Source organism: Coregonus clupeaformis, chromosome 10 (genome assembly GCF_020615455.1).
Source record: "Coregonus clupeaformis isolate EN_2021a chromosome 10, ASM2061545v1, whole genome shotgun sequence".
NCBI lineage: Eukaryota > Metazoa > Chordata > Actinopteri > Salmoniformes > Salmonidae > Coregonus > Coregonus clupeaformis.
In genome coordinates this window covers 60,447,303-60,460,879 of record NC_059201.1, presented here as the reverse complement: position 1 = coordinate 60,460,879, position 13,577 = coordinate 60,447,303, and the positions used below count along the sequence as shown (strand labels likewise).

General features: G+C 44.3%; 1 protein-coding gene across 11 annotated transcripts in view; it reads right to left on the bottom strand.

The window, feature by feature from the left end:
- The window catches only part of matn4 (matrilin 4), a 61,475-nt gene that overhangs the window by 25,392 nt on the left and 22,506 nt on the right, over positions 1 to 13,577 (bottom strand). For 9 of the 11 annotated variants that reach the window (XM_045223113.1, XM_045223106.1, XM_045223110.1 and 6 more), the window contains 2 exons: positions 10,608 to 10,730; positions 10,381 to 10,503 (listed from right to left, as the gene is read on the bottom strand). The exons of 1 other annotated variant lie outside the window; for it this stretch is intronic. In XM_045223113.1, the coding sequence (XP_045079048.1) occupies positions 10,381 to 10,503; positions 10,608 to 10,730 (246 nt within the window). The remainder of the gene's footprint in view (positions 1 to 10,380; positions 10,504 to 10,607; positions 10,731 to 13,577) is intronic. One more of the 11 variants, XM_045223115.1, reaches the window with a different exon arrangement.

Here is a 13,577-nt window from a genome sequence, read left to right as displayed (position 1 = left end):
GATCTGGAACGGGCCGGACCGGACTGGTAACACACCCCAGTACCTCTCGCCGTGCCTCTACACCTTCCATCCCCTCTTCTACCAGTGGCCCCCGTAACCTGGCGGCCTCCTCTGCAACCCCGCTGGACCGCTCCATAGCGGCCTCCTGCTGCCCCGACGTCGTGAGCCCCCCCCTAAAAAATTTCTGGGGGTCTCTCCTCCCCGTGGGCCAGGCCTCCATCGTTCTCGCCCACCTCTCGCTCCTCTGTCTCCAACCCTCGTCACTCAGCTCCTCAATGGGCTTGACCCAGTCGAAGCTGCCACGGAGATCTGCCAGCGATTTCCCTGGCGATGGCTCCTCGACTCGCTGCTTGGTCCAGTAAAGGTGGGTTTTTCTGTCAAGATCGTCTAACAGAGTGGACCAATGCGCAGCGTTGAATGCAAACATATTTATTCTCACTGAAGGCAACACGAACAAAACAACGAACGATACGTGACAGTACACGGTTACCATAAACAGACTCGAAACAAAAACCCACAAACACGAATGAAAACCCGACTGTTTAAATATGGCTCCCAATCAGAGACAACCAGCTGACACTCGTTGCCTCTGATTGGGAGTCACTCAGACCAACATAGAAATAAGTAACCTAGACCCACAACAAAAACATAGAAACTAACACCCTGGCTCAACATACGAGAGTCCCCCGAGCCAGGGCGTGACATCCCCACTCTGGCATATCATTGACTATGTCATTGTCTGAGGCAAGGATTGTCGTGATATGAACATCACAAGTCCAGATGACTCTTGGACAGGACAGACCATTCCTTGATCTACTCCACTATGTCCATTAGACTGATGCAAAAAAGAATGGTGCAAACTAGGGCTAAGACAGCCAATACTCAACATAGTCTGGGTGATAACAGGAAACTGCAATACCACAAGACTGTTTTTGGTAAGCTGTTAAGGCAAAAGAGAGACTCACGCCAGAGCGAAGGTGGATGTCCAACCCTGGGTGAAGGGACTCGAAAAAATGGTGGACAGGTAAGGCACTGGAATTGCAGTAGCTGGTAGACTCTGGCGATACCCAAGGCTTCTTCGATGCCACCAAGGCAGTATACAGACCCAGTTCCCGTGGCCTAAACCTGTTTCGCTCCAAAGATGGACAAAAGCTGCTGAAGGATGATGAATCAATCACATCCCATTGGAGAGAACACTTAGAAGAACTCTTCAAACCGAAGTACAACCGTTGAGATGGAGATCCTCGACCAAACCCCTCAGCAAATCATAAAGGAAGACCTAGGAAAACCACTTAGCAAGTAGGAGGCACAAAATGCCATCAAGAAGGTAAGAAATAGCAAGGCCACATACCTGAGCCTAAGTGCTCTTTCTTACACCGCATACATGCCCTGCTCCTGAAGATCTGGCACAAGGAGAGAATTCCCACAGAACTCAAATTGTTACCATCTTTAAAAAGGGGGACAAGAACATTTGTGGGAACTACATAGGCATGCATATTCCTACTGTCCACCACTGGGAAAATACTTAAATCACGTACTGGCCAACCAACTCCTACCCCTCCCAGAATCACAATGAGGCTTTCGCCCATCCAGAGGCACAACGGACATGATTTTCACAACACCATAACTGCAAGAGAAAAAGCAAACACTTTACATGACCTTTATAGACCTTACAAAATGATTTGACTATGAACTGTCATGCCCTTTGGCTGATTCTGTAAAATATCAGCTAACCTGACAAGCTCACCAGGGTACTGTGACTGCTGCAGGACATGTCGGCAACACTGATCATTTACAGTGGTGCTAAAATGGAACCCTTGAAGATGGAAACTGGGATGAAACAGGGCTGCATCATTGCCCCACCCTTTTTGCAATCTTCATTGCTGCCATCCTTCCAAATTGGAATGGGTCCAGTGTGCCTGGCATGCTGGCCTTGATGTGAGCCATGACCAGCCTCTCGAAGCACTTCATGATGGCCAGGGTGAGTGCGGCAGGGCGATAGACATTTGGGCATGTCACCTTGTTTTTCTTGGACACTGGGACGAGGGTGGTCTCCTTGAAGCAGGTGGGGACTACAGCCTGGGACAGGGACAGGTTGAAAATGTCAGAGGACGCCTGCCAGCTGGTCACCACACACTCCATCTGGCCGGCGGCTTTGCGAGTATTCACTCTTTTGAGAGTTTTCCTCACCTCAGTCTCGGAGACATTTAATCATGTTAACCCCCGCAAGGCTGCCGGAACTAAATGACTATAGCCCCGTAGCACTCACTTCTGTCATCATGAACTGCTTTGAGAGACTAGTCAAGGATCGTATCACCTCTACCTTACCTGTCACCCTAGACCCACTTCAATTTGCTTACTGCCCCAATAGATCCACAGACGATGCAATCGCCATCACACTGCACACTGCCCTATCCCATCTGGACAAGAGGAATACCTATGTAAGAATGCTGTTCATTGACTATAGCTCAGCATTCAACACCATAGTACCCTCCAAGCTCATCATTAAGCTAGAGGCTCTGGGTCTGAATCCCGCCCTATGCAACTGGGTCCTGGACTTCCTGACGGGCCAACCCCAGGTGGTGAAGGTAGGAAATAACACCTCCACTTCGCTGGGTGCGTGCTCAGCCCCCTCCTGTACTCCCTGTTCACCCATGACTGCGTGGCCAAGCACAGCTCCAAGTCAATCATCAAGTTTGCAGACGACACAACAGTAGTAGGCTTGATTACCAACAATGAGACAGCATACAGGGAGGAGGTGAGAGCCCTGGGAGTGTGGTGCCAGGAAAAGAACCTCTCACTCAACGTCAACAAAACAAAGGAGATGATCGTGGACTTCAGGAAACAGCAGAGGGTGCACCCCCCTATCCACATCGACGGGACCGCAGTGGAGAAGGTGGAAAGCTTCAAGTTCCTTGGCGTACACATCACTGACAAACTGAAATGGTCCATCCACACAGACAGTGTGGTGAAGAAGGCGCAACAGAGCCTCTTCAACCTCAGGAGGCTAAAGAAATTTGGCTTGGCAACTAAAACCCACACAAACTTTTACAGATGCACAATTGAGAACATCCTGTCGGGCTGTATCACCACCTGGTACGGCAACTCCACGGTCCGCAACCGCAGGGCTCTCCAGAGGGTGGTGCGGTCTGCCGAACACATTACCAGGGGCAAACTACCCGCCCTCCAGGACACCCTATAGCACCTGATGTCACAGGAAGGCCAAAAAGGACATCAACCATCCGAGCCACTGCCTGTTCACCCCGCTATCATCCAGAAGGCGAGGTCAGTACAGGTGCATCAAAGCTGGGACCGAGAGACTGAGAAAAAGGCTTCTATCTCAAGGCCATCAGACTGTTAAATAGCCATCACTAGCAGATTAGAGGCTGCTGTTGCCTATATAAATCATTGGCGACATTAAGAAATGAAACACTAGTCACTTTAATAATGTTTACATATCTTGCATTACTCATCTCATATGTGTATATACTGTTTTCTATCATATTCTACTGTATCTTAGTCCATGCCGCTCTGTCATTGCTTGTCCATATATGTATATTTGTTAATTCCATTCCTTTACCTATATTTGTGTTTATTGGGTATATGTTGTGAAATTGTTAAATATTATTTGTTAGATATTACTGCACTGTCGGAGCTAGAAGCACAAGCATTTCGCTATACCCGTAATAACATCTGCTAAACACGTGTATGTGACAAATAAAATTTGATTTGATTTGAGAGCGAAACACCTGGTCATCCAGAACAGCTAGAGTCTTCCTGAATGGCTCTGCATTGTCTGCCTCGAATCGAGCATAGAATGTGGTAAGCTTGTCTGGGAGCGAGGCTTTGTCTTTGTAGTCTGTATTAGTCTGTAGTCCTTCCCACATGCATTTGAGTTGTCGAACATCAATTCAAGTTTGAGTCTGTATTGTCTTTTTGCATCCCTAATGAATTTGCAGAGCTTGTACCTGCTTGCCGTGTATGCGTCGTGCGCCACCGAGTCATCGGGGTTCATTCTGCTTACGTTGAAAGCTGCACTTCATTCAGGGATTTTGGTTGGGGTTGTTATTGTGGGTTCAACATCATCAACACATTTCCTAATGAAGCCTGTGACTGACGATGTATATTCCTCAATGTTAATGGATGAGTCCTGGGTGGATGAATCATTGAACATATTCCAATCAGTATTCTCAAAACAATCCTGCAGCATTGAGTCTACCTCCTCTGTCCAGCACCTCACTATTCTCTGTGTTGGTGGCTCTCTCTTGAGTTGCTGCTTGTAGGTGGGAAGTAGGGACAGAGAGACGTTATCTGATTGGACGAAATGGGGGTGGGGGATGGTTTTTTACATGTCACGGATGTTTGTATATACATGATCCAGCAATAAAGACTGCTTCCGGGTAAGAGGATTTTTGTTGGCTAATGATCTTGTACAGTTTGCCTTGGTGTTTGCTTGTGGAGGTATGTACACAGCTGTGATAATAACCCGTGAATTCCCTCTGCACATAGTGGGGTCGGTATTTTAGCATCAGGAACTCCAGGTTGGGAGAATGGGAGCTCGAGGTGTTTTCAACTTTGGTTCACCAGGAATTGTTGATGAAGAAACATACCCCTCCCCCTACTCTTAGCAGAAGCCTCCGTTCGATCCATAAGGAAAAGGGAAAAGCCGTCTGGTTGAATAGCAGAGTCAAGTGTATCGTCTGTAAGCCATGTCTCTGTAAAAACACAGCATTCCGTGATGTCCTTCTGTGATTGAAGCCTTGCTCTGAGTTCAAAGTGTATTTCACAGCGATTGGACATTAGCCATCAGGATACTAGGAAGAGGAGGCTGTGTAGCCCATCCTTTCAGCCTAGCTTGGAGACCCCTTTCCTTCCTCTTCTTAGTCACTGGTGTTGCCTTCGGTCATCTTGTTCAGCAGCAACAGGTAAGCCCGCTGCGTGGAGAACAAAGGAGCAAATGTAGCATTCCAGATCTGGGAGGCTGAGAAATAAGTGTGTAGCTTCCGATTCATGATCCAGAAGTGTTTGTCAGCCGTAGGAAATTATTGCATGAAAATTCGGAGAAAACAAAGTAATAATTAACGCAAAAATAGCCATAAAAAAGTAAAGACGAGCAGGAACCAGGAAGACGCCGGCCCTCTTCAGAGCCGCCATCTGTCTCCATTTTATGTACATGACAAAGCAATCCCTGCCCACTTGGAAGAAGACATATAGGGCATTCTGGATGCCTTTGAAAAGACGTACACACTCCTGGGTCTGGCCCTGAACATAAAAAGACACGTCATCCACCAAGCCCCCACCAGACAAGACAACACCGGCCATAACAATTTACACCACCGGTCAAAAATTTTGGAACACCTACTCATTCAATGGTTTTTCTTTATTTTTACTATTTTCTACATTGCCAAGAGTGTGCAAAGCTGTCATCAAGGCAAAGGGTGGCTATTTGAACAATCTCAAATATAGAATATATTTTGATTTGTTTAACACTTTATTGGTTACTGCATGATTCCATATGTGTTATTTCATAGTTGTGATGTCTTCACTATTATTCTACAATGTGGAAAATAGTAAAAATAAATAAGTGTATGTTGGATTCTTAAGGCAATTTTCAATGGGCAAAAGGTTAAATCTAGTGATTTAGGTCAAATATCCAGAAATTCACAACAGAAACTTAGTGGATTATCAAACATAAACACTTAGACTATGCAATGGATGCATTAATAGTTACTTTTCTTGAAGTTCTATTTAAGGCATGCAGATATACAGAAAGGACGAAAATGCAGATTTTTCGGCTACAGTTGTGGTCTGTAGCACCACCAAGTACCCTTCTCAGATGATATAGAGCCTCTTAGAAAACTGTGGGAGAACCCACTGAACCAGGATACATTTTCCTCATAAGAATCTGACTTTCTGGGCCAGAAATATTGAAACTGTAATTGTTTTATTTAATCTTTATTTTGACAGGGATTCAATGCTGGTACAAAGGTCCCCCAACAACCATTTGAAATGCCCTAGAGGCACCCATTCCTTCAATTTTAAAGTGTATTGTCGATCATTCCACACGTAAGGTGGAAAAGCCCACTTTGAATCTTAGTTTCTTAACAAGCTCAGTCTTTTGTTTTTTAAATGATAAATCATTGCCAATCCAAATACCAAGGTATTTGTATGCAGAGACTCGTTCGATTATAGAACCATCCGATGAGTAAAGATGTAATCCATCTGAGACAATCTTACGAGAACTTGAAAACAACATGTATTTAGTTTTGCCCGTATTAAGTACAAGTTTTATATCAACAAGGGCTTCCTGCACAACTGCAAAATTGGACCGTAACCTTATCACAGCCAGGTCAGCAGTCGGGGTGAATTGCGTACATAATAGTATCATCTGCATATAGATTACATTTAAACAATTTAACAGATTGACCAATAGCATTTATATAAATAGTGAAAAGAACAGGTCCTAGTATCGACCCCTGCGGAACACCTTATGTTCTTCAAGAAATGTGGACTTAACCCCATCAATCACGATGGCCTGAGTTTTGTCACTAAGATAGTCATGCAGTCATGACAGGCGTCAGTGCTCAGGCCTATTGAGGACAACTTCTTCAATAAAATAGCATGATCAACAGTATCAAAAGCTTTTGCCAGGTCCACAAACACATTTTATTTTAGTGTCTAAAGCATTGACAAGATCATTAAAGTGGTTACGGTACTTTAATAGTGCTCTGCCCAGGCCTAAACCCTGATTGATTTACATTCTAAATATATTTCTCAGATAAAAAAGAGCAAAGTTGTACATTTACCAAGGATTTAAGAATCTTAGCAAATGACATTTCTAAGGGGTAAAATGTACAAGCAGCCAAAAAGGATAGCCACAGATTCTGAACTAATTTACTGAACATATTACTGAACGTATAAACAGACTATTTAATCATACATACATACTTAGAGTATGGACTAAACATATTTATAGTTAATTTTGTCATAATTATTGTGCTATAAGTTATGCATATACACAGAAAACATGGTCAAACATGGACATTAGCTAACAAAAACCTTTCTCCCCTCTAATTACTGATAGTGTAGATCCCCTCTAACTACTCAGAAAGACACTACTGAACAATAAGCACTTTATCTTGTGAGGATTTGACATTCTGGTCCAGAGATATTGGAACTAAGGGGACAAGTGTAAATGCAGTCAGATTTTTTTTAACGTAGATGAAGAAGGATTAAAGAATGATTTTTAAGTCTTGAGACAATTGAGACATGGATTGTGTATGTGTGCCATTCAGAGGGTGAATGGGCAAGACACAATATTGAAATGCCTTTGGGGTGTGGTAGTAGGTGCCAGCCGCACCAGTTTGTCTCAAGAACTGCAACGCTGCTGGGTTTTTCATGCTCAACAGTTTCCTGTGTATATCAAAAATGTTCCACCACCTAAAGGACATCCAGCCAACTTGACACCACTGTGGGAAGCATTGGAGTTAACATGGGCCAGCATCCCTGAGGAACGCTTTCGACACCTTGTATAAAATGATGACAGTTTATTGAAGATGATTAATGTTCCTTATGACACATACATACACATACTTGAATAGAGTTGAATAAAATATCCCAGAAATGTTCCATAAGCACAAAAAGCTTACTTCTCTAAAATGTTGTGCACAAATTTGTTTACATCCCTGCTAGTGAGCATTTCTCCTTTGCCAAGATAATCCATCCACCTGACAGGTGTGGCATATCAAGAAGCTGATTAAACAGCATGATCATTACACAGGTGGACCTTGTGCTGGGTACAATAAAAGGCCACTCTAAAATGTTCAGTTTTGTCACAGAACACAATGCCACAGATGTCTCAAGTTTTGAGGGAGCTTGCAATTGGCATGCTGACTAAAGGAATGTCCACCAGAGCTGTTGCCAGATAATTGAATGTTCATTTCGCTACCATAAGCCGCCTCCAAAGTCGCTTTAGAGAATTTGGCAGTACGTCCAACCGGCCTCACAACCACAGACCACGTAACCACATCAGCACAGGACCCCCACATCCAGCTTCTTCACATGCGGGATGGTCTGAGACCAGCCACCCAGACAGCTGATGAAACTGTAGGTTTGAACAACTGAAGAATTTCTGCACAAACTGTCAGAAATCGTCTCAGGGATGCTCATTTGTGTGCTTGTCATCCTCACCAGGGTCTTGACCTTACTGCTGTTTGGCGTCGTAACCGACTTCAGTGAGCAAATGCTCACCTTCGATGGCCACTGGCACGCTAGAGAAGTGTGCTCTTCACAGATTAATTCCTGTTTCAACTGTACCGTGCAGATGGCAGACAGCGTCGTGTGGGCGAGTGGTTTGCTGATGTCAACGTTGTGAACAGAGTGCCCCATGGTGGCGGTGGAGTTATGGTATGGGCAGGCATAAGCGATGGACAATGAACACAATTGCATTTTATCTATGTCAATTTGAATGCACAGAGATACCGTGACGAGATCCTGAGGCCCATTGTCGTGCCATTCATCCGCCGCCATCACCTCACATTTCAGCATGATAATGCACAGCACCATGTCGCAAGGATCTGCACACAATTCCTGGAAGCTGAAAATGTCCCAGTTCTTCCATGGCCTGCATACTCACCAGAAATGTCACCCATTGAGCATGTTTGGGATGCTCTGGATCTACTTGTACGGCAGCATGTTCCAGTTCCCACCAATATCCAGCAACTTTGCACAGCCATTGAAGAGCAGTGGGACAACCTTCCACAGGCCACAATCAACAGCCTGATCAACTCTATGCGAAGGAGATGTGTCGCGCTTCATGAGGCAAATGATGGTCACACCAGATACTGACTGTTTTTTTTATTCACGGCCCTACCTTTTTTTTAAAGGTATCTGTCACCAATAGATGCATATCTGTATTCCCAGTCACGTGGAATTGTTTCTTGTTGCGTTTATAGTTTTGTTCAGTGTAAATACATTAAACATAAAAATTGCGATGTGGTGATCCATTTAGTTAATTTCAGGTTTATATTTTATTGTGTGCGTATTAAAAAGAACAATGAGAAAAGTATTGTGTTTGTAGCAAATTCCCAAATTCTAAATTAAGTATGGTAACTGGACTGGACTGATACTGTAACTAAGGAATGTATAGTCTGTACTGTCGCTCACATAAACTAAAAGTTTGATTCCATTAATTTCACAGTATGATTGCAATAGAATATATATTTGGGTGAAGTGCTTTAATTATGACAAACATTAGAGGTAGCTCTGCACAAATGACGTCCAGGCATTAGAAAGTCTGAGTATTTGTATGTCATGAACCACAAATCTTCAATAAATTGTCATGATGGACGTTGCCATTTTCCAAGTATGCATATTCAAGTATACATTAGGATGTTAGTCATATATTTAGAGAATATGGCCTACCATTACCTAAAAAATGTCAACTTTGACTGCATTTATACTGGCCCCCTTAGTTCCAATATCTCTGCCCCAGAATGTCAGATCCTCACAAGGTAAAGTGCTTATTGTTCAGAAGTTTCTTTCTGAGTAGGATCTACACTATCTGAGAAATGTATTTGTATTCACTAATGCCCAAGTTTGACCAAAATGAAATATGCTTTTACTGTGTATATGCATGACTTAAAGCATAATAATTATGACAAAAATAACTATAAATATGTTTATTCCATAGTCTATATATGTATGTATGTATGATTAAATAGTCTGTTTATTTGTATATGTTCAGTATGTGTTGTCAGAATCTGTGACTGTCCTATTTGGCTGATTGTACATTTTACCCCTTAAAAATGACTTTACAGTTTCAATAACCCTGGCCCAAAAAGTCAGATTCTTACGAGGTAAAGTTATCCTGGTTCAGTGGGATCTCCCACAGTTTTCTAAGAGGCTCCCATCTCCCACAGTTTTCTAAGAGGCTCCCATCTGAGAAGGGCCCTTGGTGGTGCTACAGACCACAACTGTAGCTGAAAACATCTGTATACAGTATTTGCATGTCTTAAAGCATAATAACTGTATGAAAAGTAACTATTGAATCCATTCCATAGTCTAAGTGTTTATGTTTGATAATCCACTCAGTTTTTGTTGATAATTTCAGGATATTTCACCTAATTCAATGACTATTTCCATTATGCCCATTTTCACCAGATTTTACCTTTTAACTAGGGGTGGTCCGAGGTCCGATCTACCATAAGAATTTGTTATTGATTGATTTAAAGAACCGTGGGAAAGTGAAGAGGCGGACAGCAGAAAGCAGAGTGGCAAAGACCGGAAAGTTGCTTCGGAGTCGGGAGGGCCAACCACCATGCCAGACTCCGGCACGTCTACACTTATTCTATTGTTTGCTTTAATGATGGCCTCACTAACCTGCGCAGGTCTTCTTGTCGTCGTTGAGGGTGAAGCCGGCATTGCAGTTGCAGGTGAAGGCGCCTGGGGAGGCGATACAGATCTGCTCACAGTCATGCTTCCCCTCAGCACAAAGGTCTATCACTGTATCATCAAAAAACAGAGACACTCATTACTGCTTGAAGGGAAGGTTGTTGTTTCATGTCCAGGCTTCTTCTATTGTTTGCCTTAATGATGGCCTCACTAACTTGTGCAGGTCTTGTTGTCGTCATTGAGGGTGAAGCCAGCGTTGCAATCGCAGGTGAAGGCGCCTGGGGAGGCGATACAGAGCTGCTCACAGTCATGCTTCCCCTCAGCACACAGGTCTATCACTGTGTGATTGAAGAAAAAACAGAGGCATTGATTACTGCTTGAAGGCAAGGCTGTGGATTCATGTCCAGGTTAGACTTCAATAAGACACACACATATAATGCATAATCCTGCAGTCAATATAAGCATTATATGACATTTTCATAATGTCTTAGTATCATCCCATAATGATCCTGAGTCACCAGGAATCGCCACCTTGCCGTGGTGGAGATTCTTGTGAGTTCCTGAGATCACAAGCGATGCCGTCTGGAGCTTAAGCTCCTGGTAGGATCACCCATGGCGGTAAGTTCAATGGGGAGGTTACAGACAAAACGCGATCCAACAAAGACCTTAACTGCGGAGCAGGCAGAAGATGATGGTCACAATGGCGAGAGGTCCCCAATTGTCATGGTCTCCATGCCATTGGAGTTGCTAGTAGGATCACCTCTTTACAGTCTGAAACAAAATATATGCATGGAACGTGCAAACCCTGATGGAGAGCGCAACCACTGATCAACCTGAGAGACTAACTGTGATCATTCCAAAAGACCTGAGAAGATATTGGATTGACAGTGCTGCACTCTCCGAAACTTGTAGATGAAGGACAACTGAAGGAGGAGAAAAAACAGCTGATTAACCCAGAATTCATGGGGTTCGGCTTTGTACTCAACCATTGGAGAGGCACAATTGAAAATCAAGGTATCGAGGCAATACCAACTCAAATGGAAATCTTCTCCTTACCAAATGACCTCATCATCAGCAACATACTCTTCGGTCAGAAATACCCTGGAAAAGCTGCTGAAGGATGATTTATATTGGGAGAACCACATGTCAAGCAATCTAATCCTGGTGGAAGGAACACTTTGAAGCACTCCTCAACTGAAGTACAATCACTGAGATGGAGGTCATTGACCAAATTCTTCAGCAACCCATAAAGGAAGACATGGGACAACAACACAGCTAGCAGAAGGTACAAGATGCCATCAGGAAGATGAGAAATAACAAGGCCGCTGGTCCTGATGGGATTTCTCTAGTTTTGCATATCTTTGATACTGAGTGTTATCAGATCTTCAACCAAAACCTAATATTAGATAAAGGGAACCTGAGTTTACAAATAACAAAAAAATGGATACTTATTTTATTTATTTAATTAACAATGTTATGCAACACCCAATTCCCCTGTGTGAAAAAGTAATTCCCCCTTACACTCAATAACAGGTTGTACCACCTTTAGCTGAAATGACTGCAACAAAGGCTTCCTATACTTGTTGATCAGTCTCTCACATCGCTGTGGAGGAATTTTGGCCCACTCTTGCAAGCAGAACTGCTTTAACTCAGCAACATTTGTGAGGTTTTCAAGCATGAACTGCTCGTTTGAAGTCCTGCCACAACATCTCAATTGGGATTAGGTCTGGACTTTGACTAGGCCATTCCAAAAATTAAAATGTGTTGCTTTTTAACCATTTTCACGTAGACTTGATTGTGTGTTTTGGATCATTGTGTTACTGCATGACCCAGCTGCGCTTCAGCTTCAGCTCACAGACAGATGGCCTGACATTCTCCTGTAGAATTCTCTGATACAGAACAGAATTCATGGTACCTTCTATTAAGGCAAGTCATCCAGGTCCTGAGGCAGCAAATCATCACACTACCACCACCATTCTTGACCGGTGGTATAAGGTTTTTACTGTGGAATACAGTGTTTGGTTTTACCCTGACATAATGGGACCCATTTCGTCCAAAGACCTGACTCAAGTTTGCCTGGAAGCACCTGGATGATCATCAAGACTCTTGGAAGAATGTTCTATGGACAGATGAGTCAAAAGTATAACTTTTTGGATGACATGGTGTCACGCTCTGGTTCCGGGACGTTGTTATAGAACCAGGGTGTGTTTGTATTGTTGGGTGTTGTGTGGGTTAGGTTGGGTATAGGGTGTGTTCGTTTTGTTGTGTGCTGTTTGGTTGGGGTGTCTAGGTGGTTGTCTTCCTTGTTTGTATTCATGTGACTCCCAATCGGAGGTAACGAGTGACAGCTGTCGGCTCGTTATCTCTGATTGGGAGCCATATTTAAACTGTGTGGTTTCACCTTGTATTTTGTGGGTTTTTGTTCCTTTCAGTCAGTGTTGCTGTTGGACTTCATTTGAGTCGTCTTTTGTTTTGGATACGTTATTTAATAAAGTCATGTTTCTTGGACACGCTGCGCCTTGGTCCGCTTCCTCTATTTACGACGACCGTGACAGAAAAACCCACCACAAAAGGACCAAGCGGCGTGTCAAGCGGCAACAGGATACACCTACACAGGATTTATATCCACCCATAAAGGATTCATGGACATGGGAGGAGATTCTGGATGGTAAGGGGCCTTGGGCACAACCGGGAGAATATCGCCGTCCTCGTGAAGAGCTGGAGGCAGCTAAAGCCGAGAGGCGGCGATATGAGGAGGCAGCACGGAGGCAAGACTGGAAGCCCGTGGGTACTACCCAAGAATTTCTTGGGGGCTAAGAGGGAGTGTGGCGAAGTCAGGTAGGAGACCTGCGCCTACTCCCTGGACTGACCGTGGAGAGCGAGAGTACGGGCAGACACCGTGTTACGCAGTAGAGCGCATGGTGTCTCCTGTACGCAGGCATAGGCCGGTTCGGTACATTCCGGCCCACGTATCGGCCGGGCTAGACTGAGCATTGAGCCAGATGTCATGAGGCCGGCCCCACGCATCCGGTCACCAGTGCGTCTCCTCGGGCCGGCTTACATGGCACCAGCCTTACGCATGGTGTTCCCGGTTCGCCCACATAGGCCGGTGCGGGTTATTCCACCTCCCCGTACTGGTTGGGCGACGGGGAGCATCAACCGAGGTAAGGTTGGGCAGGCTCAGT